Genomic DNA, 24,553 nt, shown 5'->3' with positions numbered 1-24,553 from the left:
GGTAGCTTGGAAAAAGGCTAAACCTCATGCATTAAATCTCCAAAATCCAATCTAATTTTGAAGCCAAAAAGGAACTATTCAAAGTTCTCAGACAAAAATCATGTGGATCTTATGTTTGAGACACCTAGGTCAGATGAAAAGAAGTCGTTGGCAAGGTCAATTGCATTTTACAAAGATCCATCTGATTCAGATCAAAAGAAGAGAATTGCCAAAACTTACAGGAATGGAAAAGAAATCCGTGTGGTGGCTGGACGCCCCCTGTTTGTCGAAGCTAAGAAGGAAGAAAAAAAGGATCAAGCAAGAAAAGAAGCAGGTTGCTTTAGATGCTAAAAAGCTTAAACAAAAGAAGGAGCAAGCTGCTATTTTAGCCAAACTTCAAGCTGTCAAATCTACAATTAAGATTTCTGAAAAACCACCTGTGATTACTGAAGCTCAAAATCAAAAAATACAAAATAAACCTCCACAGAAAAGAAAGTTCAGATACAAGCTTCACTCCAAAAGAAAATTGGACTTTAGTGATGAGGAAATGAAGGACTACATTCCCAAAAAGTCTACAATATCAACTCAAACATTCATGCCCTCAGTGGTGCATGAGGAATTCAAGGTGTATCCAAGAAAGAACTTTCATGGTGAGCCTATTATTCCCAAGGATGAGCCATTAGACTGGGAAAGTCTGCCAATGCCTGAATTCAACTTACCTATCTTCAACAAGCCAAAGAAGACAAAGATTAGAGCAACCAAGAAAGTGAAGCTTGTGACTCTTAGATCCAAGACCCTAACCAAATCTCAACCCACAGTCAACAAGGAGGATCTCTTATACATTTGTGACATCAAGGAGTTTTCTGAAATAAACCTCTACTTGGATTATTCAAGAAGAACTTCAAAAGATTATTCAAGAAAGCCAGTCTTTTCTGATAAAATTATTCTCATCCTTCAAGAAAAACTTTGGGTTCAATGTAACTGCAAGGAAACTGGTTCTAAAGAAGATAGAAGATCTAAGGAGTAATAAAGACAAGAATGCACTTCCAAGAACTCTAACAATTCCCTTCACAGGAAAGAGAGTGCATTTGAGACCTTATTGGCTGATGGAATTCATGGATGATAAGGGAGTTAGAAGATTCTTCAGACTGGATGATTAATTGAGTATCTCTAGCAATGAGACTCTATTGGAAATGCAAGAAATATTGGATCTATCTGAAGCTGATGAACTTGAATTCCACAGACAACTCCAGAATCAAATAGAAGAAAACAACAGGAACCTTGGGAAGAAATCCAGACAATCAAGGAAATAGAATCATCTGCTCAGACTAGAGGAGCACCTTGAAAATGATTGTGAGAACTCTTTGTACACTTTGCTTTGTTCAATTTTCAATAAATTTTGCAACACTTATCAGTTTTATCTACTACTTTTTAATCTGTCTTTTTAGGGTATTTTGTTATCATCAAGTTTCTCTTAATTTATGGCTACAATTCCAGTAGACATAAATTGGGGGAGATTGTTAGTAATATGTTGTGAACTTGATGATAAGTTAAACAAAATACCTTAGTAGAATTAACTTAGTGAAAATTGTAGCTCTCGACGGATGATTTTATATAGTCCCGGCGGATGAACTTTATAGTCCCGACGGATGACAATTTGACATCCATCGAGAGTGTAGCTTATTTTACAAATAAGTACTGTAGCACATTTCTGCAAATAACATGTTTTAGTCTAGTAGATTGTATAGGGTTATCTAAGTCATGTTGACTACTAGATTGATATGCAGAATAGGTTGACCAATTGTAAATATGAGATGTCTTGTAATTCTGTATAAGTGAAATAGAGGCAAGTGGCAGATAGACTCCCGACAGATGATCTACAAGACTCCCGACAGATGATCAACAAAGCTCCCTACGGATAATCATCAAGACTCTTGACGGATGACAAACATAGTCCCAACGGATGATCAAATTCAAAATAGCTGTTGATAGTGACAACACAGTCACATGCGTTGGGTGTTTGAAAAATGAATGTGGCATCCTGTTAAGCAGGATTTTGAGAACAAAGAAGCATTACCATTTCCATGCAAATGTGAAGATATTCAAAGATGCTGGAATAGAGTAGTGAAGTAGCATGGAGTTAGACTAGATATGTTTTGTTTTATTATCTTGTCTTACTGTCATGTAAACTTGGTGATATATAAACCAAGTGTAGCAAGCAGAATAACTTAACTAAGCAAATACATTTTTCAGAGAAATATATCAAGCTGTATTTTGTAAGAATTTCTCTGTAGTTTGTTTGTTCTACTTGTAAAGCAGCTATGATCTTCTTCAAAAATAAAATAATGTATATTATTCACCCGGACAAATATACAAGTGATATTGAATCGGTTTAAAATTAAATTAAAATCAAAAGATAATTTGATGGTAGGTATAATGTCCACATGATAAAATAGAACAATATACACTATTCATGTGAGTTTAAACCCAGCTCCAGAGACCGACCTGTACAAATAAACTCGATTAAAATCAAAATATAAAATTTGAAATTAAATTCGAAAATAACTTACTTTTCACACACTAATCGAGTAGTCCACACTTCCTTCAAGGCTTTTCAGCACCAATCGACCTCGATTTATGAATTAATCGAGTTTAATTCATATAAATTTAGGGGTTTTAGGTTAAAGAGAGTGAAAAGTAAGTTTTAGGTTAAAGAGACAGTGATAGATGAGAGAGAAAAGAGAAGAGAGGACAGTGAGAGAGAAGAGAGAATGAGAGAGCTGAGAGAGAGAGAGCAGAGAAGCGGGGAAACGGTTTTGTTTAATAGGGGGAAACCGAAAATAAAAAAATTTGGTTAAGGGGGGAATTTTTTGGTGTATTAACGGGGGAAAGAAAGAAGCGAGCATTTTTTTTTTTTTTTTTAAAAACGATTATAGACATCGGTTGGTTTATATACTGATGTCTTACAACACCTTTAACATCGGTTTGAAAGCAACCGATGTTAAAACTGCTTTTAACATCGGTGACATTTCTAACTGATGTTAAAGGGGTGATGTCGTAGGCACTATTTCTAGTAGTATATTAATACAGGCCAAAAAACTATAAGTTAGTAAGATTTGCTGCATTGGGATACAACAAAATAATAATTGCTATCGAAGTGATTAAAAAAGGAAATTTGACAAATATACCAACTTTTGGATATTTATTTGCAATTCTACTATCTTACTTAAAATCTTGCAAATTTACTACCTTTTTAAACATACAAACAATTAAATTGCAAAAATATCATCTTCATCTTCTCATTCCTTTTTTAATTTCTCTGCCCTCTCTCTCACTACCTCTCTCTCATACCCTACTCTCTCACCGCCCTACTCTGTCTCCCCCTCCCATCTTTCTCATCCCTCTCCGCACCTTCGCTTTCTCCTCCGCCGAAGAAGCCGCCGCAAAAATTATTCGTTAATATAGTGATATCGGGTTAAAACAAAATGAAGTATATTGCTCGTTCATGTTAAAACAAAACAATATTCAACACGAACTAATGTAATTTTTTAAAAAATATTAAATATAATTACTTAAATTTGATTGGATTTATAGAATAGTATATATATGGATAAATCAAAATAATACATTAGAGTATTAACGGGTCAAATACTCTTTATGATAAAAAAAAGATAAATATTTTTTCGGTCTCAATTTATCCCCTTTTCTCATAAATTGATCATAATTTTATATTTTAAAAACTGAAATATATTAAAATAAATTAAATATATTTTTTAATAATATAAAAAATTTATAATTAATTTCAATTACGAAGTATTTTGACCCGAAAATAAATAATGGGATGGAGGGACATTTTGTGTAAATAGAGTAGAGTCGAAGAAGAAGAAGAAGAAGAAGAAGAAGAAGAAGAGGAGGAAGAGGAGAAACATTCGTGCGTGTTGATCCCTTACTCTCACCACCCAACTCAAGATCTACCCATTCGTAAGTACGCCACTCCTTAGCTTCACCGACTATATCTATATATATACGTATAGATATGTATGTATGTAATTTTTGAATCGATCAGTTATATTGTCAGTTCATTTCTCACCGTTTTATATTGTTATTGAAATTGATCTTATATTGTTATTGAAATTGATCTTTGTCTTGATATATGTGCGTGCCTGTTTTTTTTGTTTGATTTGAGTATAGTGACGAGATTGTATTGAACAAGTTATAGTTTCTGGATTAGTTGTTTGCCTGATTCATCGTTCATATCTTTGTGCTGTTGCCAATTCTTAGTTGATTCGATTCGTGTGTCGTAAACAACTGACCTTTAATTTTTATATTTGATTCTCAATTTTTACTCTATTGATGCTATTGGATATTATATTAGAACCTTGTAGTGATGAACCGTAATTTGAGAAGCATTCTGCGTTTTATGTTTTAATAATCAACTGATTATGATAATTCTACTTGTAGTTAAAAGCCATAATTTGAAAAGCATTCTGCATTTTATGTTGTAATAATCAACTGATTATGATAATTCTTCTTGTAGTTAAGAGCCATAATTTGAAAAGCATTCTGCGTTTACTGTTTTAATAATTGATTGTTTATGATAATTCTATGTGATGCTAAATATGATAGGCTAACTTTTAAATTATAAGACAGAATATGTATTTGTTTTGGAAACTTTATTGCTGTTATGTTGTTATTATATGATTTATTATATTATATGACAATATAAATGATCTCTTAATGTCTGTCTGTGGACAGAAACAATTTGTAGGATTGGGGAGACTCACCAAATAGAGATAAGAAAGGCAGCAGTTGTGCTATGAATGTGTGCCGTTAAATTTCCGTGTTGCAATGTCTGGGCTTCTCAATGTATCTCTCTTTTACACTCCATTTCTTAAGTCTTTGTGCTATGCTCCAGCTATAATATTATGTTGCAAATTGTTTCCACATATTTTTGACATTTAATTTGTATTAATATTATATGAATTTAAAATATTATTCTTGAACAATTGCTCAAGTGTCAGAATCAAGAGATATATGTTTCAGTTAGATGGCGGTTAAGTATTTAATAGTCTAATTGATGCCTGTATTTTGTCTATAACTTCTCATACTCAGAGATCCGATATGTATTGTTTTGCAGTCAGGACTGAATGGCACCTCGAATCTTCCAGATTCCAGTGAAAGAGCTTATACAACAGCATATTCTGCTCAATCAGGTTAGAAACACTCCAATGGAAAGGTTTGGTTGCGCTTCTTTGTTTCCTTTTCTTGCGAATGCATATACATAAACTGTGTCCATAAAATAGGTAATCTTCTAGGGCTACATAGTGCCCACGGAAACTACAGCATACCCAATATGGCCGGTACATACGCATCAAGGAATTCCGCAGGTAACGGTGGTCCTTCAAGTGGAGTTCAGCAAGCTGCAGGAAGTATAGGAAATGGACGATTTACAATGAACAATCTTCCTGCTTCCCTTTCTCAGGTTTTTTTTAGTGTTTTATGACAGAAACAAGTTCACCAACATGCAAATTTGGGCAGGCTTTACCCAGCCATAAACCCACATTATGATAACAGAAGCACAAGCACACAAACACTACATTAGAGTTTGAGTCTTCATGCTAATTTGTTATGACTGCAGCCATCTCCTGGAAGCTCACATGCACATTCAGGAATAACAAATAATGGAGGTATGTGTTGCACATGTATAATAGATGAAATTAGTATTTTCTTTTCTATTATATGAGCTCTATGCATGTATACTCACAATACAAGGCTATAATTGCATGATCAGGCCTGTCGCCAAGTTTAGGAAATGGAGGGCGGCTTATTAACTCAATGGGTAACATTGTTAGTGGCGCAAATATTGGAAGGAGTATGAGTTCTGGTGCTGGTTTAAATATGCCTGGTTCTGGTTCGCGCCTAAATTTAACAGGTAATAATGATCTGTATGTCATGATTGGAAACCTGATAAAGTAGAATTGTATGCATGTAATTCAGCTGATTTAGTTAAAAATGCATATATTAACTGCATTTGCTTGCCCTTCTGGTGAACTACCATCTTATAATAATGTTTGGCTCTAACTTATAGGTCGACTTATGACTTATAAGTCCCTAATAACTTATCGACGAGTGCTTGTCGACCCAACTTATAAGTGGAATTTACCACTTATAAGCTGATAAGTTGGATGTCAGTAACGACATACTTTTTCTCAACTTATTTTGATTTTTTTTATTTTTTATGAACTTTGGTTTTAAAATATATGTATTAAAATATTTTTATTAAAGCTCACGAATTAAGATAATTGTATTTAAATTTTTTTATTTTAGGTCATTTAAATACAAAAAAGTTCTGACTTAAAATTATTCAAACACGTAAATAACTTATAAGTATTAATCTACTTTTCACTTTAAGACACTTATTCATTTTAAGTTATAAGTTACTTATTTTAAGATTTCCCAAACGGGTATATATGGTTATTCATTACAAATATTTTAGCTGGGGTAGTCTGTCCTCATGCCATCTATTCTGTATCTTGTGATTCTGTCATTTACATTGCAGTATATATGACATCGACACTCTGCATGTGGGTTTAAATTTATATTGCCATATTGCCCTGTGAAATGTGAATAAAGCATGCATAGTATTCTAGGCTTCTAGACAAGTGACACTTCATACTACAGGGCCACAGATGGTGTCTATGCTAGGGAATCCTTATTCAGCTGGTGGAGGTCAATTGTCTCAAAATAACTTCCAAACAGGCAACAATCATCTAGCGTTGTTAAATGAACTAAGTCGTGACCATGCAAGCTTTGATATAAATGATTTTCCTCAGTTAACTGGGCAACCTAATTCTGCTTCTGGTTCACAAGGGCAATTAGGTAAGGTAATTAAAATATTTTATATGCTGTTACCATGCAATATTTTGCAACAAAATGTGTTGTCTGATGTGCAGGATTGACTCGCAAACAAGGTGTTGGATTTCTCCAACAAAACCAAGAGTTCAGCATGCAAAATGAAGACTTTCCTGCTTTACCCGGATACAAAGGTGTGTTTACTTTCTCCTTGACGTGGAACCTTGTCGTTATTTCACAGATGTACTTCCTGCTTTATCATGTAATGACCGCTTTTTTGTATACATGGTTTATTGAGTAAATGTATATTTCAATTTTGTACCAGTACTCCCATATCTCCCTCGAAAGTAGTGGCTTACACTAGATCACAGGAAATTTTCATGTTTATTGCCCGAATAAAATGAACTCTTTTGGCAATGTTTCGTTTGATAGTGCAAATATCGCATGTTAAAGTGTTAGTGCATGTGCTGTTATTAAAATATCCAGTTGTCCACAATGCATATGTTTTTTTTTGTCGCATACCGAACGGGCGGGCGAAATTACGTGAGAGACAGAACCTCTTGGTGGCATATTTTCAGTAAACTAGCTATCCTAAATTTATTTGTTTAGTGTATTATCTTATGCTGGATTTTAGCTTTGTTCCTGAAGCAGGTGGGGGCAGTAGTGAGTTTCAAGGTAATATGCACCAGAAGGAACAACTGCATGAAAGTGTAATGTCAATGATGCAATCCCGCCACTTGCCTGTACGCTTCCTATCAACACACCGTCTATGCTTATCAATATAAACCAGTCAATAGATCATCGTGTGCTTCTGTACTTTTTATCTTACAGGTGGGAAGGTCTTCTGGTTTCAACATAGGAGGTTCATATCCATCTCATCATCAGCAACAGCAGCAGCAGCATGCTCAATCAGTAACAGGTGGTGGACTCTCCTTTTTACCAGGAAACAATCAGGATAATCAATTTAACAGTTCTGAGGTATTGTCATTTTCCTGAGGCAAGTTTGCATCAGGATGCTGTATCCATATTTAGGACCAGAAATCCAATTATACTATTATCCTCTGTTTAGTTTGTTAAAGTTCGACCTTATTTTTCTTTAGGTCAGAAGTTCTGGTTTACCTGCGAGTGGTTCAAGGCCTACAAATTTGTCAAATGCTATATCAGGTGTCGGATCCTATGATCAACTGATCCAGCAGTATGAACACTTCCAGAAGCAATCCCAATTTCGATCTGGTAGTACATTTAGAGATCAGGATTCGAAGTCTGCTCAGGCATTGCAAGGCACCGCAGATAGATTCGGATTGCTTGGTTTGTTGAGTATCATTAGGATGAGTAATCCGGACTTGACCTCCCTTGCTTTGGGAATTGATCTAATGACTCTAGGTCTAAATTTAAACTCGTCGGAGATTCTTAACAAAAAATTTGCTTCGCCATGGTCTGAAGAACCTGCCAAGGGAGAGCCACATTTCAGTGTTCCAGAGTGTTTCAATTCTAAACAACTGCCTGCACTATCTGTGAGCTCTTTTTATGAATTACTGTTTCTCTTCTTCCTCAAATATTAATAAGAAAAGTTTGCAACAGGTGTTTTCTGTCTCATGTGTTCTGATATTATATTATTGCAGCAAGCATTCTTTTCAAGATTTCGACAAGAAACACTATTTTATATATTTTACAGGTGAATATCCCTGTCCCACTAAATTGCATATTTCTTTATTTTCCTTTGGCTGCTATATAACAAAAATCTATTCGATCTTTTACAGCATGCCAAAAGAAGAGGCCCAGCTTTATGCTGCAAATGAACTGTATGCCTTTCTTATTATACAGCAATTTATTTTGTGTTTACCTTCTTATGAAAAGTTGATTTGGATATAACAGTATTAAGGGACAAGGAACAGTTTACAAATTTCTACGGGACTAACGATCAAATTTAGTTGAGAGGATTAAAAGTGATTGATGCAGATCCTTACTTTATGCACGTCTGAACAAGTAATCACTTTTTGTTACATTCTTGTAGGCATACCAGAGGATGGTTCTATCACAGAGAGTTTCATTTGTGGTTCATACGGGTCCCCAAAATGGAACCTCTTGTTAAGACAAGCACTTATGAAAGAGGTTGCTACTTTTGCTTTGATCCAAATTCTTGGGAGACAACTCGAAAGGTTTGCATCCTCTTGTTTGCTGTATCATTCTCTTCATGAATCCTCAAGTGATAAACATACTTACTCTACTTGACTTTCAGGATAATTTCGTTGTTCAGTATGAAATGGTTGAGAAAAGACCCGTCCTCCCTCGCCAGTAGCTCTTCCTTTATTTTGGACGTTGTCATACATCTAGGCGATAAAGAATATATTCTGAAGGGAACTTTTATGTTTTGGTAGTTCTTAGTTCTTACAAAACTGTGTACTGGATACTTAGATTTTACATTTGGGGATGGCCTATTGTCTTGTAGAGTCGCTCTCCAGCAATGCACACCAAGCCTAGCGTATTTGCAAGTAGACTGTTCTTAGCATTGTAAATCGTTTGGTAGTTTGTTTTGTGGTGACTGTAACGAAAGAATAGAGCAGTATATAAAGCAGTGATTGAATTGCTTCAAGTGCATGCAAGCCCTGTTTTTTATTACTTTAACAAGTACTAAGAGGCCTTTTAAGAAAAAATGTTTCGTTTTTTTTTTTATTTCGTATGTGCAGTTTTCTCGTTAAACATGTTTACTTTCATTAATTTTTTCTCACTATTCACAAATCTAATAACAAAAAACTATATTATTTATTATTTCATAGCCAATGTTATATTTTTTCATTTAATAATATAAAATTTTGAAAATTTTATAAAAATATATCGAAATAATATAAGAGGTGTCATTTCATCGCCCTCGTTTTCTACTAAGTATAATATAATGATAATATGATTTTAAAAAATATTGAGATATTTATAGATATTTTTTTTTGTAATATTTCATTAGCTAAAGTTTAAAGAAAATTTAGAAGAAAATATAATATAATAAGTTGATTTAAGGAGAACAAGAAGAAATGATATTAAAAAAGGAGATTTAGGAGAATATCAAGATACTAAGTTGATTTAAAAAAGGAGAAATTTTAGGTGAATATTATGAATGCAAGTTGATGTCAAAAATCTTAGAAGATGTTGTAGAAAATTTAGGAAAATATTAGAAATGCTGATAAATATTTATAGATACTTGTCTTTGTAATAAATCTTAGGCGAAAAATTAAAAACAATTTTAGAAAAATATAATATAGCGAAATTGATTTAAATGAGAAAGATGGTATTAAAAAGGAAAATTAGGAGAATATAAAGATGGTATGTTTATTTAATGAAAAAGTACATAAAGTTGATTTTAGGAGAATGAAGAAGAAATGGTATTAAAATAAACTTAGGAGAATATCAAGATGTTATATTTATTTAAAGAAAAATAGAAGTTAAATTACAAAAAAATAGATTGAAACAATATCATGATTTTAAAAAATTATTGAAAAACATATTTATAGATAGTTGTCTTTGTAATATTTTATTGGTTAAAAATTAGAAAAATATAATGATGGTAATAAATTGATTTAAGGAGAAATGAAAAGTATTAGGAAAATATTACGATGATAAGTTCATTTCAAAAATTTTAAGAAGTAAGAAGAAGTTTCAGGAGAGTATTATAAGGATGAGTTGATTTCAAAATTTTTAATGGAAAATGTTATAAAAATTTAGTAGAATATTACGAAGATGTAAAATTTTTGGAGAATATAAGAAATGATGATAATATATTGAAAAATTGCCTAAAATACCCATTTTTAAGGGGTGAGCTGCCCAATTTAACCATTCTCAAAAGTACCGACTTAAATACCCACTACAGACGCTTCATTCAGCGGCGTATCTCCTTTCTTACTTGAAAATATAGGATTACAAATATAACGACCAAGTACAGAAGTATCCTCTTCAAGCTGCAATTTGTTTAGTGCGATTACTGCTGTCATTAGCGTTCATTCTGCCATACTTTGTCTAATTCTTCGATGTAAGTTGATGAATTTTGATCCTTGTTTATCCTTATTCTTTGATAAATTTATAAATTAGGGTTTTGTTTGCTTATCTCTATCTAGTTTAGAGTATAGTCATTTGTTAAGTTGAATGTTTATTCGAAAATTGGATGCCGATTTATTGTTAATGTTATAGATAAGTAGTGGTTATTTGTATTAATAAATTAAGTGTTCTTTCAGTTGGGCATATATTGTGACCAACAAGTGTTTGATGATATGACCGTAAGATAATAAGTTTTATTATTCTATGTAATACAGTACTTGAATAAGCGTCATTTGTGTATCTAAATTATGCGTATACCTTGCTCTCTCCTCTGGCGGGTTGAATAAATATGCACTGGGGCTCCTATTTACTCCTCCATTATCCAATTCTCCTGCTCAATTCATGGTTCCAATTTAAGAACCATCGAGATTTTTAAAGTAAAGTGCTTGAAAATTTATCTATTGAGCTTACTCAAGGAACATAAGGTAATGTATAGTTGTTACCTTGGTTGATGAAAATGGAACCAGGCTTAAGGTTTTCATGTGCTTGAACAATACTTAACTCAGTTGCTGTTACAATAGCTTCAAATGATTGTGGCACAAAGCCAAGAGAAGTTAATATGTAAACAGCATATTGCAAATAACCCCCTGGACCAACATGAGTATGTGTTCCACTGATTGCCACATTCTCTTCAGTATCCAAATTTGCATACCTTCAAAGAAATCAGCTAATTTAGGTTCCTGGGCTCTCAATATATTTCTTGTAGGCTTAACGAAACCATTCTGAACACTTTCTTGGAATATGACAAGGAGCTGGCGTATCTCTTTGTTTTGACTCTAGCGCAGGCGTATGACACTTACACGGAGTGGCGGAAGGCGTATGCGGTTAATTCTTCCTAACTGCCCAAGGCGTGTAAATCTCATACGGAGATAGTGAAGGCGTATATAGTGTAAGCCCTAATTGTTTTCTTCGTGTTCCTTCAAAAGCCCAATATGTCTGTATTTCATCAGTTCTCTGGCGTATCCAGTAGATGCGTTTTACGCATAGGCGCATCCCGTGGGCATTTAGGGAGCCCCATCCCGCCCGTGGGTATTTCGGGCGATGATTGTTCAGATGTGGTTATTTTTGTCTTTTACCCTAATATATTTAGAATAATATAAGATAATTGTAGTTTTTAATATTTATTAACTAAAAAAATTGGAAAAATTAGAAAAATAGATAGAGACAATTTGAGAGGCGTTAGCCTAAACGTCACCGTCTTCTCGTTTAAATTGATTTCATTTTTTTGTTTACAATTATATTATCGGGGATTAGAATATTAAAGTGTAAAGCCAAAGTTTCTTGTTTATAAAAATGTATTTACAATACACTATAATAACCGAAATGAGATATAATTTGGTATGCTCTTTTTTTATTGGTTTGGTTATTGTCATTTATGATCGTCGGATCTCTTTAATCAAGTAATCATGACTGTTAGATCCAAATAATAAAAGGATATTAGGTTCGAATCCCGTCAAAAACAGATATTTATATTATTATTTTACACTACTCAATTTTTCAGGTTCGAATCCCGCAAATAGCAAATATTATATTATTATTTATACGCCATCCAAGTTTCAAGTTCGAATCTCTTCAAAAACAAATATTGATATTACTATTTATTGACATACAAATAAGGTTAATAGTTCAAATCTAATCAATTATATTTTTATTTAGTATTAATTTCCTTTAATTAATATTAATGAAGATTCGTGCAACGCACGGGTTGTAAAGTTAATATTGTATAATATGATAACTTGCATATAATTATTCTAGACTACTAATATTTTTTTTTCTGAAATAACTACTAATGTTTCTTTATTTGAAAAAAAAACAAAATTTGAGGGCATATTCATATATAATTGTTTTTAAAGATAAAACTATTCACTAATAATAAGCCATACGTCATCTATAAAATTGATTGAAATGAAACGAATACATAAAAAAAATCAAATCAAGATTTCCTCCATTAAAACTATAATTGTCGAGTAGATCTTGCAATGTGGAGCATCCCTTGCTTGCATCGCTAAAATATTCAACTTTTTTGAAGAGAAAACTAACAATATGTTATAGTGTTGAGAATTCTGAATACCTGATTTTTCTTGGCATTTTCGAAAATACGACCAAATACGAGATATCACGTGAACCATCATCAATGAACCATTTTTATAAAAATGTCTGCAGATCTGTGATCCATATATCAGAACAAACAAACCTCTCGTAAAGAGAGACAACCAAACTCAAAATTTGAGTAGAAAAGACCCAATAAAGGGGTAGAAACACTCTCAACAAGGAGAGAGATTATTAATAATGGGCATGTTCACATATAAACTACCAATATTTTCTTATTTAAAAAAACAAATTTTAAACTCATATTCACATCACATAATTTTTTTTTAGTTAGAAAATAGAATAACTAGAAAACTAATTCTAAATTATAACTACGACTCAGAAAACGGGGAAAAAGCAATTTTGATATGTTTTCTGAATTTGGAAAATAGAAAACACCTGAATTTTACTTTCAAAATTTTAGAAACACACATTCGGATTCATGTGCCTACAAAACTTTAGGCATATATATTTTTAAAGATGATAAATATGTATTTCAACTAAATCATATTAAATGTATATATATTTTAATAAAATTATGTTAAACGATATGTTCAGACATTGATCTCAGTTATGATATTAATAGAGACAAAGTGAGAGCAGACTTATGCATGACAGATAGGGGTACGACAGTTGGTCTAGATGATATTTCGATTAAGGTGACACAGTGTTGACTCAACCTGGTATCCGCTGGTTGACAGATCTTTTTAATGTTGTACTTCAGATGGCTAAAATGTCGAATGAATGACGGTACAGTGTTGTGGTGCCTTTTTATAAATAAAAGGGTGATGCTCAAAGTTGTAGTAACAATCGTCATATTCAGTTGCTTAGTAATATAATGAAATTTTGGGAATGGGTTATTGAATTCAAACTTAAAAGGATCATAGATATTTCAGCGAATCAATTTGGTTTCATGCCTAGCAAATTAACAACTTAGGCTATTCATAACCTTCGTGGTCTTACGAAAAAATATCGAGAGTGTTGCAAATATTTTCATATGACATTTATAGAGACTTATGACAATATCTCACGAGAGGTTATTTGTCGATATTTACAAGCTCAAGTGGTTTCTCATTTATATCTACGCATCATACAAGATATGAATTCGGGGGTACAAACATGTGTTAAGACCACAGTTGAAGATACTCATTATTTTTCGGTTGAGATAGCACTCCATCAGGGATCAGTGTTAAATCCCATTGTTATTTATAGTTATTTTGGATGTGATTACCCGTGATATCAAAGCTAATGTGCCTTGGTGTATGTGTATGCTTTTTGCTGATGATATTGTGATGATAGATGAGTCTAGAATTAAGGTAAATGCAAGTTTAGAGTATTGGTGTGCATTATTAGTGTTAGGTTTTGGGGCATAAAAAATATAACGAAAACTAAATTAAAACTGTAAAAACTGAATAATAATCGAAATTCACCGTAGGATCCATGCGAAAAACAATATTTAATTCGTGGATGAGATGTTTATCTTAAAGAACTTTACGATTATGGTTATCAAAATGAGATCCTAAATTTAACCGAACACCACGTCTCCCGCATTAATGATTTACGACGTAGAGGTATCCATACAAAAGCCGATACGAAGGAGGCATGTACTAATAGTATCAATATTCCCAAAGGTCACTAGTAGAGTATTATTATTAAGGGACAATAATAATGCATTAAGACTGGTGTGTTTGTTGACTGATGATTGCATCTCATTGATCATAGGTATAGTGATATTAAAGTCATAAATACAGGCAGATGTAAATATACATGGTGCTGGACAGACCCAATGTAAGATTCTACATGTCTCATGTGTCATAAGTAATTCTCACTGTGATAATAATGTAATGGTCCTTAGACTTGAAATCAATATATTTTTATATGACAATTAATGTACTTTGATTATATTAAAAGTTACCTTTGACCGAGTAATGATAAAAGTGTATTTCGGGTATATTATGAATCATATGAGAAATATGAATGATCTAGAAAGAATTTAACCCTCTTAATTTAAGAAGTGATATTATTGGCCTCTTGTGTGAGCTAGACTATATAAATGCGTGGCCACGCTCAAATGTTGATTTGATATGATAGTCTACTCATTGATCAATGAAACTTGGATTAAAATATGATGAGGATGACAAATTACATGCCTCTAGTTTAATCTATAATATTTGGTTAAAGAGATTATATTACATTATACATTATCACGAAAGGTTTAATCGTACCACCGATTTAATTATTATTACTTAGGTAGCAATGATGTATAACTAGATGACACTCATTGTTTATAATTTTAGTATGAGATATTAAAATTATTTCCAACGTAATAATAAAGTACAGGGTCACACAAAGAACACTTGAAAGAGAAATAATTTAAATTATAAATTTAAATTAAATAAGTAATTTATTTGTTATGATATTATTTAAATATGACTTAATTAATTAAATAAATAAATTGAGAAATTACTTAAACTAATTCCGAAATAAATTATTAATTAAGTGTGACTTAATTAAATTATAAATTGAGATTTCAGATTAGTATTAATTATAATTATATTATAATTAAAAAACTCATTCTTCTCTCTATATAAACTCTTTGAGGGCTGATTTATATAGTAGGATATATATTTTACAAAATCCTAGCCGTTCAAGGAGAAATAGGAAGAGAGGTAGATATGGAGTTTTCGGGTGCTAGTACATATCAATCCTTCAGGAAAAGCGTTCGTGTGGATACCGTAGAGCGTAGATCGCGAGAGCGGGATACGTGGTGATTCAACAAGGTTTGGAACTCTATTAATCCTCCATTAATGAACTCTTAAAGCTTCTTTTAGGTAAATATTCTTACTACGAATTAAATATCTATTTTCACATGGATCCTGTGTAGGGTTTCAATTTTATTCTGGTTTTAATTTAATTTACATCATTTCTGTTGCGTTTATATGCTCGAAACCCTTCAATGGCATTAGAGCTACTTGCGAAAGTGTTTAATTAGTTTATGTGTTTAACCGTTTTTGATATACAAGCATGCATGTGATTTGCCATGTTTTGATGTTGATACAATACGTTTGTATTTGTATGGTTTGAATATACGATATTCATGTGAGTTGCATAATCATATGATGATTATATAATCTATATGTATACTGATATATACATGATTTATGTTTGTTCTTATTATGAGAATCGTATTAGATATGGATTCTTAATCAGATGTTGCAGATTTTTTGAAATCTGGGTCTGGTGTCCAATTTTCGTGAACGAATAATCTGTTTGATAGGGAATCGAGCGTCTGAACAAAACTGATAGCTAATTCTATCAACGACTCGTCTGTAAGGCGTTTGACGTCGTTTACTACCTATAAACAGCGATTTAATGTTTTTAGAATTTGATTATGGTTTTTCTGATTTTTTCCATATTATATTTTTATGATTAGATCATGATGGGTATGATATGTTAAGATCAGATTATGTCTTCTAACATGTTCTTATGTGTTAATTGAGTATGGTGGATGGTTATGGCTTATGACCTTAGGTTAATGGTTTTGGTTTTTTAAATACGACTTGCATGTCGCTTGATCTTGTAATTATAAATGTCGAATATAACTCGACTTCTTCTTGTAATTTTATTAAATTAGTTTTTTATTCTATTCTTGTAATGTACATGAAGAGATGAAGATTTAATATCAAGGAAGGGTAATCTCGCATGGAGGTCATCCAAGGAAGCAATACAAGGAAGAGACAACTCAAGAAAGAAGACATGTAATAGTTAGCTTGTATTTATTTTCCACCTTAGATTGACCTAGATCTTTGTCATTATCTTTATGTAGATCCCGTAAGATGAAGTCATAACTAACCACGTTTACTTTATTGCACTTTACATATATATGCTCATATGATAATGTATGTGTAGAGCAGTTTAATGATGCATGCTTAATTAAATTAAGAATGCATGTATTAGATACGAAACCCATGCCATGCTTGCTAAACAAGATAAAATCTGTAACGATTCAAGATTTTAAAATGAACAAACAATTATGAGATTCTCGTGTTTATGAAATACGGAATAAAATACTAATCTTCTTTATTTCCGACATAGGGCGATTTTGTCAAAAGCGAGTTCATTGAACTTGTAAGGTTGTGGGTTTTAAGCGAGACCGTTGTGACTCACTCACTACCTGAAAATCAAACCATTGACGATTATTGATTTGAAGTATTTTATTCAATAAAAATTGGGAATCTTTTTATGATGGGATCATGATCGTTTTAAAACTAACAAAACCCTAAAGTTAATATTAAGTTAATCATATGCCTTCCGATGAGTCCAATGTGTTAACCCCTAGATCAATAAGGAGTGGGTTCGCCAAAGCGAAGTACTCCCATCTATCATCTGAGATGTGTTGAAGTATATTGATACTTTTTGACTATTGGGTTTGACTTAACTAAGTTATCACAATAGGATTGTGAACTCAGAGGCCTGGAGTTTGGAGAGATTTATTAGATAAATATGAATAAATGTTGTTCCACCAAGATATCCAAGAGTTATATAGTTGATATAATTGACAAATATTGTCTACCTAAATAATCATATTTTAGGAGAAAAGGCAAAGTTAACCTAACACATGGTGAAATATGGATCTTGGATCACTAGAAAGGATATAAAATATATTCTTTTCGAATTAATAGGTAGGGCTATTGATTTGATAAAAATAGTGGGAGATATATATTGTGAATATATATTGTTGGATATATTTGAGATGTCATGTCTAATATGTTTCATGTTTAGTTTTAAGATGTTAACTAACAGGAAATATCAGTTTTTACTGGAATCAAGACTTACTGGAAGTCAGGACTTAAGGATATCAGGACTTAGATTATCAGAGGATAATATCAGAAGATGGATATCAGAATTAAGTACTGGAGGACTAACAGTTAAGGAAGGAAGCTGATTTACAGGAAAGAAGATCTAGACTAATACAAGAAGAAGATATGCATGGAAAGAGTTAGAGGACTAGAAGAATTATATAAGATATCTGATTGATATATTTTAGGAGACAGAATTATATTCCATATCAATTAGAAGTTATCTTGTAATTGTGTGTCTATATAAACACAAACATAGGTTTACTCTATAAGAGTTACGATCATCGAGAAGATCATACATTATAACCTAGCAGCTCTCGTGATATTTGTTCATCAACAGTTCCATTGTAACATAGTTTATTATATCGAATACATCTGTTTTCTGTTACTTATGCTTTAAATCAATTTGATTGTATTATACACTGTATTCAACCCCCTTCTACAGTGTTGTGTGACCTAACAAGTGGTGTCAGAGCCTATCTTTGAACACACATATAGTAAAGATCCAAAACAATCATGTCTGAAGAAGCAGAAAATCCAACTAAGCCCGACAAAACTGAAAAAACTCCAAAGACTCAAACCCACAGTCGATATGAGACTATCAGGGTTCCCATACTGAGACCTTATGAATATCCTATTTAGAAAGTGAAGATGGCTATATTTCTGGAAGCTACAGATCTAGAATACCTTGACAGAATTTATGAAGGACCGCATAAGCCAACCAAGCTCTCTGTTGTAGTTGCAGATCATCCAGCAAAGACCATACCAAAGGAGAAAAGTGAATACACAGCTAAAGATATCTCATCTATTGCCAAGGATGCAAAGGTAAGGCATTTGCTACATAGTGCCATTGATAATATCATGTCAAATAGGGTAATTCATTGCAAGACTGCAAATGAGATATGGGATGCTTTGGAAATAAGGTGTCAGGGAACTGATGCAATCAAGAAGAACATGAGTACTATACTCACTCAAGAGTATGAGCACTTTGACTCAAAAGTTGATGAGTCATTAACTAGTTTATATGACAGATTTGTCAAACTTTTGAATGATCTGTCGCTGGTGGACAAGGAATATGATCTTGAAGATTCAAATCTTAAATTCCTTTTAGCTCTTCCTGAAAGTTGGGATTTGAAGTCAACTACTATAAGAGACAACTATGCTCTTGATGAAACTACTCTTGATGAAATTTATGGTATGCTCAAGACTCATGAACTTGAGATGGATCAAAGAAGCAAGATGCATGGAAGAAAGTCAAGGGCAGTTGCTCTTTAAGCTGAGGAGGAATCCCCTAAAGTGGCTGCCTCAAAAGAAAGGCAAAGGAAAGGCTCTCATCATAAAGTCTGATTCAGAATTATCAAGTTCTGATGATGATGATTCAGAAACTGAAAGTCAACCTGAAGTAGATGCTAATGAAGAGATGATAAAGCTGTGTGCTCTTATGGTGAAGGGTATCACAAAGATAGCCTATAGGAAATTCAGAAGGGGGAAGAAGTTTTCCAGGAAAGGTAGAAGTTCTGATAAGAAGGGCTTCAGAAAATCTGAAGGCAAAGGAGGAAAGTCTGACAGAGGAGATTACTCAAATGTCAAATGCTACAAATGTGGTGAGAAAGGCCACATATCTCTTGACTGCAAGAAAGCAAAGAGTGACAAAGGCATGGCTCTTGTCACAAAGAAGAAAAGCTGGACAGACACCTCAGATTCTGAAGATGAGGAGAACTATGCCTTGATGGCAAATGCTGATAGCAGTTCTGATGCTGCCGAGTTAAAGGTACCTCAAACAACTTATGCCTTTCATACTGATGATATTACTGAGTTGAGATTATATCTTAAAACCATGTTCATTAGTTACAGAGATCAAACTTTAACATGTGAGAGATTAACTTCTGAAAATCTTGCTTTTAAAAAGAGGAATGATTATTTAGAAAAAGAGTTAGTTATGTTCCATCAAACTCAGAAGGATAGAGATGATGCCTTTTATGTTAGAGATGAAGTGCTAAAAATAAATAAATCTCTAAAAATTGAGTTAGAAAAGGAGAGAGAGATTATCAGGACTTGGACTAACTCTGGAAGAGCAACTCAGGATATACTAAGTAGTGGAAACTGGAAAGAGGGCTTAGGTTATGGAGATGAGAAAAGTGAAAAAGGAACTGAACAAGTTAAGCCAATTATTGTTAAACAAACTACTAAGCCAAAGGTAAATCTTGTTAAGTTTGTAGCTAAAACTGTAAAGTCTGATTCTGAAGAGATGAAAGATATTGAGACAGAAGTGATAGCAGAGTCAACTTCTGACAAACTAGAAAAGGATAAACCAACTGAAGTTAACATAGGCTTAATGACTAAGAAGCAGCTTAAACATAAGCTGAAAGAGATTACCAGTATAAACAAGGTAAATATAGCTAGGAAAAATAGGAATGGAAAGGAAGGTGTGAATAAAAGCAACAATTATATGCCTGTTCCTAATGCTCCTAGAAAGAAATGCTATAACTGTGAAAACTCTAACCATCTGGCTTCTTTTTGCAGGAAGAATAAGAATATAACCTCCTTACCTTCTAAGTCAGGAGTTAAGAGTCAGTCTGTTAGGTTTAAGCCACAAAATCCTTGTTTTTATTGTGGTAGTATATGGCATTCCATTTATACTTGTAAGGAATATCATAGTTTGTATATGATTATTATCAGATTAAAACTTCTTTGAAGAAAGTTGCTTTAATTCCTTCTAGTGTAAAGTATGATGCAAAGTCTGATACTGTTAATACTGATAAGAAAAATGTTAGCATAAACTCTGATACTAAATTCGCTGCAAATGTTAACAAACTCAAAAAGGCCAAAGGATCCAAGCAAGTCTGGGTCCTTAAAACTAACCATTAGTGGTCTTTGTGATTGCAGGGCAACAGGAAGAACATCCTAGTTCTGGACAGTGGATGTTCAAGACATATGACTGGAAATAAAGCTTTGCTATCAGACTTTGTGGAGAAAGCTGGCCCAGGAGTTTCTTATGGAGATGGCAATATGGGAAAAACTCTGGGATATGGAAAGATCAATCTTGGGAATATCATCATTGAGACAGTAGCTCTTTTCTCAGGACTTAAACACAATCTGTTGAGTATAAGTCAAATCTGTGACATAGGTTATCATGTGGATTTCTTTGAAGAACACTGTGAAGTTATAAGTAATTCTACAGGCAAAGTGGTTCCGAAAGGTTACAGGCATGGTAACATTTATGAAGCCAGACTTTCAACAAATACTGATGTTTCTGCAATCTGTCTGTTGAGTAGAGCATCAATTGAAGAAAGCTGGAATTGGCACAAAAAAACTCTCTCATTTAAATTTTAAAAATATAAATGAACTTGTAAAGAAAGATCTTGTGAGAGGACTGCCAAAAATAGTATTTGCTCCTGATGGCCTTTGTGATTCATGTCAGAAGGCAAAACAAAGAAAATCTTCTTTCAAGAGCAAAACCGAGTCATTAATTCTTGAGCCTTATCACCTACAACATGTTGATCTATTTGATTCAGTCAACATCATGTCTATTGCAAAGAAAAAATATGCTATGGTTATAGGGGATGAGTTCACAAGGTACACTTGGGTGTACTTCTTGCACAAAAAGACTGAAACTGCATCTACTCTAACTGATCATGTCAGACAGCTGGATAAATTTATCAAAGATTCTGTTAAAATAATGAGTGATAATGGCACTGAGTTCAAGAATTCAATCATGGAAGAGTTCTGCAAAGATCATGGAATCAAACAGGAATTTTCTGCACCTGGAACTCCACAGCAAAATGGAGTTGTAGAAAGAAAGAACAGGACTCTCATTGAAGCTGCACGAACTATGCTTGATGAAGCAAAGCTACCAACGTACTTTTGGGCTGAAGCTATGTAGACTGCTTATTTTACACAGAATGCTACACTCATAAACAAGTATGGAAAAACACCATATGAGATGGTGAAGAAAAAGAAGCCAAATCTGAAATACTTTCATGTATTTGGATGGAAGTGTTTTGTTCTTAAGACTCACCCTGAACAGCTGTCAAAATTTGTCTAAAAGCTGATGAAGGAATTTTTGTTAGATATCCACTTTCCACAAAAGCCTTTAGAGTCTACAATTTAAGAACAAGAGTTGTCATGGAATCTATCAATGTCTCTTTTGATGATAAGAAGAGTACTGGACTTGAAGATTTCGATGATCATGATCAGCTGAGATTTGAGAATGAAGATTTAAATTCTGATTCTGGAAATTCTGATGACTTATATCCTAATCCTATAAGTTCTGATGGATTAAGTTCTGATGTCATTGAAACTGTGGTAACAACTCCAAAGGAAAATTCACCTGTCCAGGGGGAGCAAGCTGAAGAACCTACCACATCTCAAGACTCTCGAGAAGCATCAGAACCTGTCACCGGCTCTTCAAGTTCTGATTCATCTAGTTCTGATGAGCCAAATTCTGATAATTCTGGAAGCTCTGATTCTTCAACTCCTGAAAAATCAAACTCAAATTATGAAGTCTCAGAGAGCATAACTACAGGGGGAGCATCAGAAAATGCTGATGGAGACAACATGAATCATGGGGGAGGATCCAGTTCTAGAGATCAACTTCCATCTGCAAGGAAGTGGACTAAAGCACATACACCTGATTTAATCATTGGAGATCCTGAAGCAGGTGTCAGAACTAGTATTGCAACTTTAAATGAATGTTCTATCATTCCTTTCTATCTCATACTGAACCAAAGAAAGTGGAAGAAGCTCTTCAAGATACTGATTGGGTGCAAGCAATACAGGAAGAGTTAAATGAATTTGAAAGAAATAAAGTCTGGACCCTATTGCCAAGACCAAAGAACAAATCAGTTGTTGGTACAAAGTGGGTCTTCAGAAACAAAACTGACAGTGATGGCATAATTACAAGGAATAAAGAAAGACTAGTTGCTAAAGGCTACTCTCAACAAGAGGGTATTGATTATGATGAAACATTTGCACCAGTTGCTAGATTAGAAGCCATAAGGATCTTTTTGGCTTATGCTGCTCACAAGAAGTTTAAAGTCTTTCAAATGGATGTGAAAAGTGCTTTTCTTAATGGAGAATTGGAAGAAGAGGTATATGTTGAACAACATCCAGGCTTTGTAGATCCTAAATTTCCCAATCATGTCTAAAGGCTTGACAAAGCACTTTATGGCCTTATGTAAGCTCCAAGAGCATGGTATAGCTTTAGCTCAATTCCTTCTGGAAAGTGGATTTCACAGAGGCACAATTGAAAAGACTTTATTCTACCTCAACCATGGAAATGACTTACTTTTGGTACATATATATGTTGATGATATCATATTTGGTTCTACTAATTCCAAACTGTGTGAGAAGTTTGCAAAGCTAATGCAATCAAGATATCAAATGAGTATGATGGGAGAACTCAGCTATTTTCTGGGCCTTCAAGTCAAGCAAACGGAAGAAGGCACTTTTATCTGTCAATCCAAGTACACCAGAAATTTACTGAAGAAATTTGGAATGCAAGATTGTTCAACTGCATCCACTCCCATGGCCACTACAACCAAGTTAGATAAGGATACTAGTAAATCAGTAGATACTAACTATAGAGATATGATTGGCTCCTTACTCTATCTAACTGCAAGTAGACCTGATATCATGTATGCTACCTATCTTTGTGCAAGATTTCAGGGTGATCCAAGAGAACCTCACTTATTAGCTGTGAAAAGAATTTTCAAGTACCTTAAGGGTACAGCTGATCTAGGATTGTGGTATCCTAGGGAATCAGATTTTAAGCTAATTGGCTACTCAGTTGCAGATTTTGCAGGATGCAAAATAGACAGGAAAAGCACTAGTGGAAGCTGCCAATTTCTTGGAGGCATATTGGTTTCTTAGTTTAGCAAGAAACAAAAGTCAATTTCCACATCAACTGCAGAAGCAGAATATATTGCTGCAGGAAGCTATTGTGCACAGATTCTTTGGATGAAGAATCATTTACTGGATAATGGGTTAGAATTTTCTAAAATCCCTATTTACTGTGAAAATCAAAGTGCTATTGCTATGACAGGTAATCCAGTTGAACACTCAATGACAAAGCACATCAGCATTAGGTACCATTTCATAAGGGAACATGTGGATGAATGTACAGTGGAATTGCATTTTGTTCCAACAGATCAACAGCTAGCAGATATCTTCACAAAACCACTATGTGAAGCTACTTTTATAAGATTGGTAAATGAACTTGGAATGGTTTCAGGTTCTTTCTCTAAATCTGCTTAGTTTTTGTTCTCATGCATCAGACTTTATGATCAGTGTTTACAGATTATATTATCTATATGTAATCCGTGCTTAATTTGAAAATTCATTAAATACTGATTGTTATATGATGTGGATTTATATACTCTGATAAGTGTTTTAAAAGTTCTGTGACTATTCAATCCAATGAGGATAACTGTGCTAGATGCTAACCTAGTAGTCTTTAATATACTAGAAATCCCATGTTTGAATTAGTTATTTATGTGGAAACTCATTAACACAAGAAGATTCTGATATTGAGCTTAGTCAAGTTTACTTTGTGTATCTTATTACTAAGTCACAAACTAGATCCTTGTTTCTTATCTGTCAAATTCTGATGTCAGTAAATCTTAAGAATGAACTAAGTGCTGATAAGCCTCACTTATCAAAAGAAAAGAAAAGAAAAGAAAAGAATAAAAGTC

At 33.4% G+C, this 24,553-nt stretch overlaps 1 protein-coding gene and 1 long non-coding RNA gene across 2 annotated transcripts; both read left to right on the top strand.

The window, feature by feature from the left end:
• Positions 1-3,823: 3,823 nt before the first annotated feature.
• LOC141666986 (putative NOT transcription complex subunit VIP2) lies at positions 3,824-9,429 on the top strand. Its single transcript, XM_074473255.1, has 15 exons — positions 3,824-3,960; positions 4,735-4,845; positions 5,117-5,192; positions 5,283-5,461; positions 5,618-5,666; positions 5,771-5,911; positions 6,661-6,858; positions 6,933-7,025; positions 7,480-7,574; positions 7,663-7,809; positions 7,932-8,345; positions 8,454-8,506; positions 8,592-8,633; positions 8,846-8,990; positions 9,071-9,429. Exons 2-15 carry the CDS (start codon positions 4,828-4,830, stop codon positions 9,128-9,130), a joined length of 1,710 nt encoding a protein of 569 aa, XP_074329356.1. The 5' UTR covers positions 3,824-3,960; positions 4,735-4,827; the 3' UTR covers positions 9,131-9,429.
• A 1,224-nt stretch (positions 9,430-10,653) lies between these two features.
• Positions 10,654-12,108, top strand: LOC141668022 (uncharacterized). Its single transcript, XR_012552861.1, has 2 exons — positions 10,654-10,849; positions 11,621-12,108. It is a non-coding gene; the product is annotated as an uncharacterized LOC141668022 (long non-coding RNA).
• Positions 12,109-24,553: the final 12,445 nt, after the last annotated feature.

This window comes from Apium graveolens, chromosome 6, assembly GCF_009905375.1.
Source record: "Apium graveolens cultivar Ventura chromosome 6, ASM990537v1, whole genome shotgun sequence".
Classification (NCBI taxonomy): domain Eukaryota; kingdom Viridiplantae; phylum Streptophyta; class Magnoliopsida; order Apiales; family Apiaceae; genus Apium; species Apium graveolens.
Note: the sequence above shows the minus strand (reverse complement) of the source record. Positions and strands in the feature narration are given on the sequence as shown.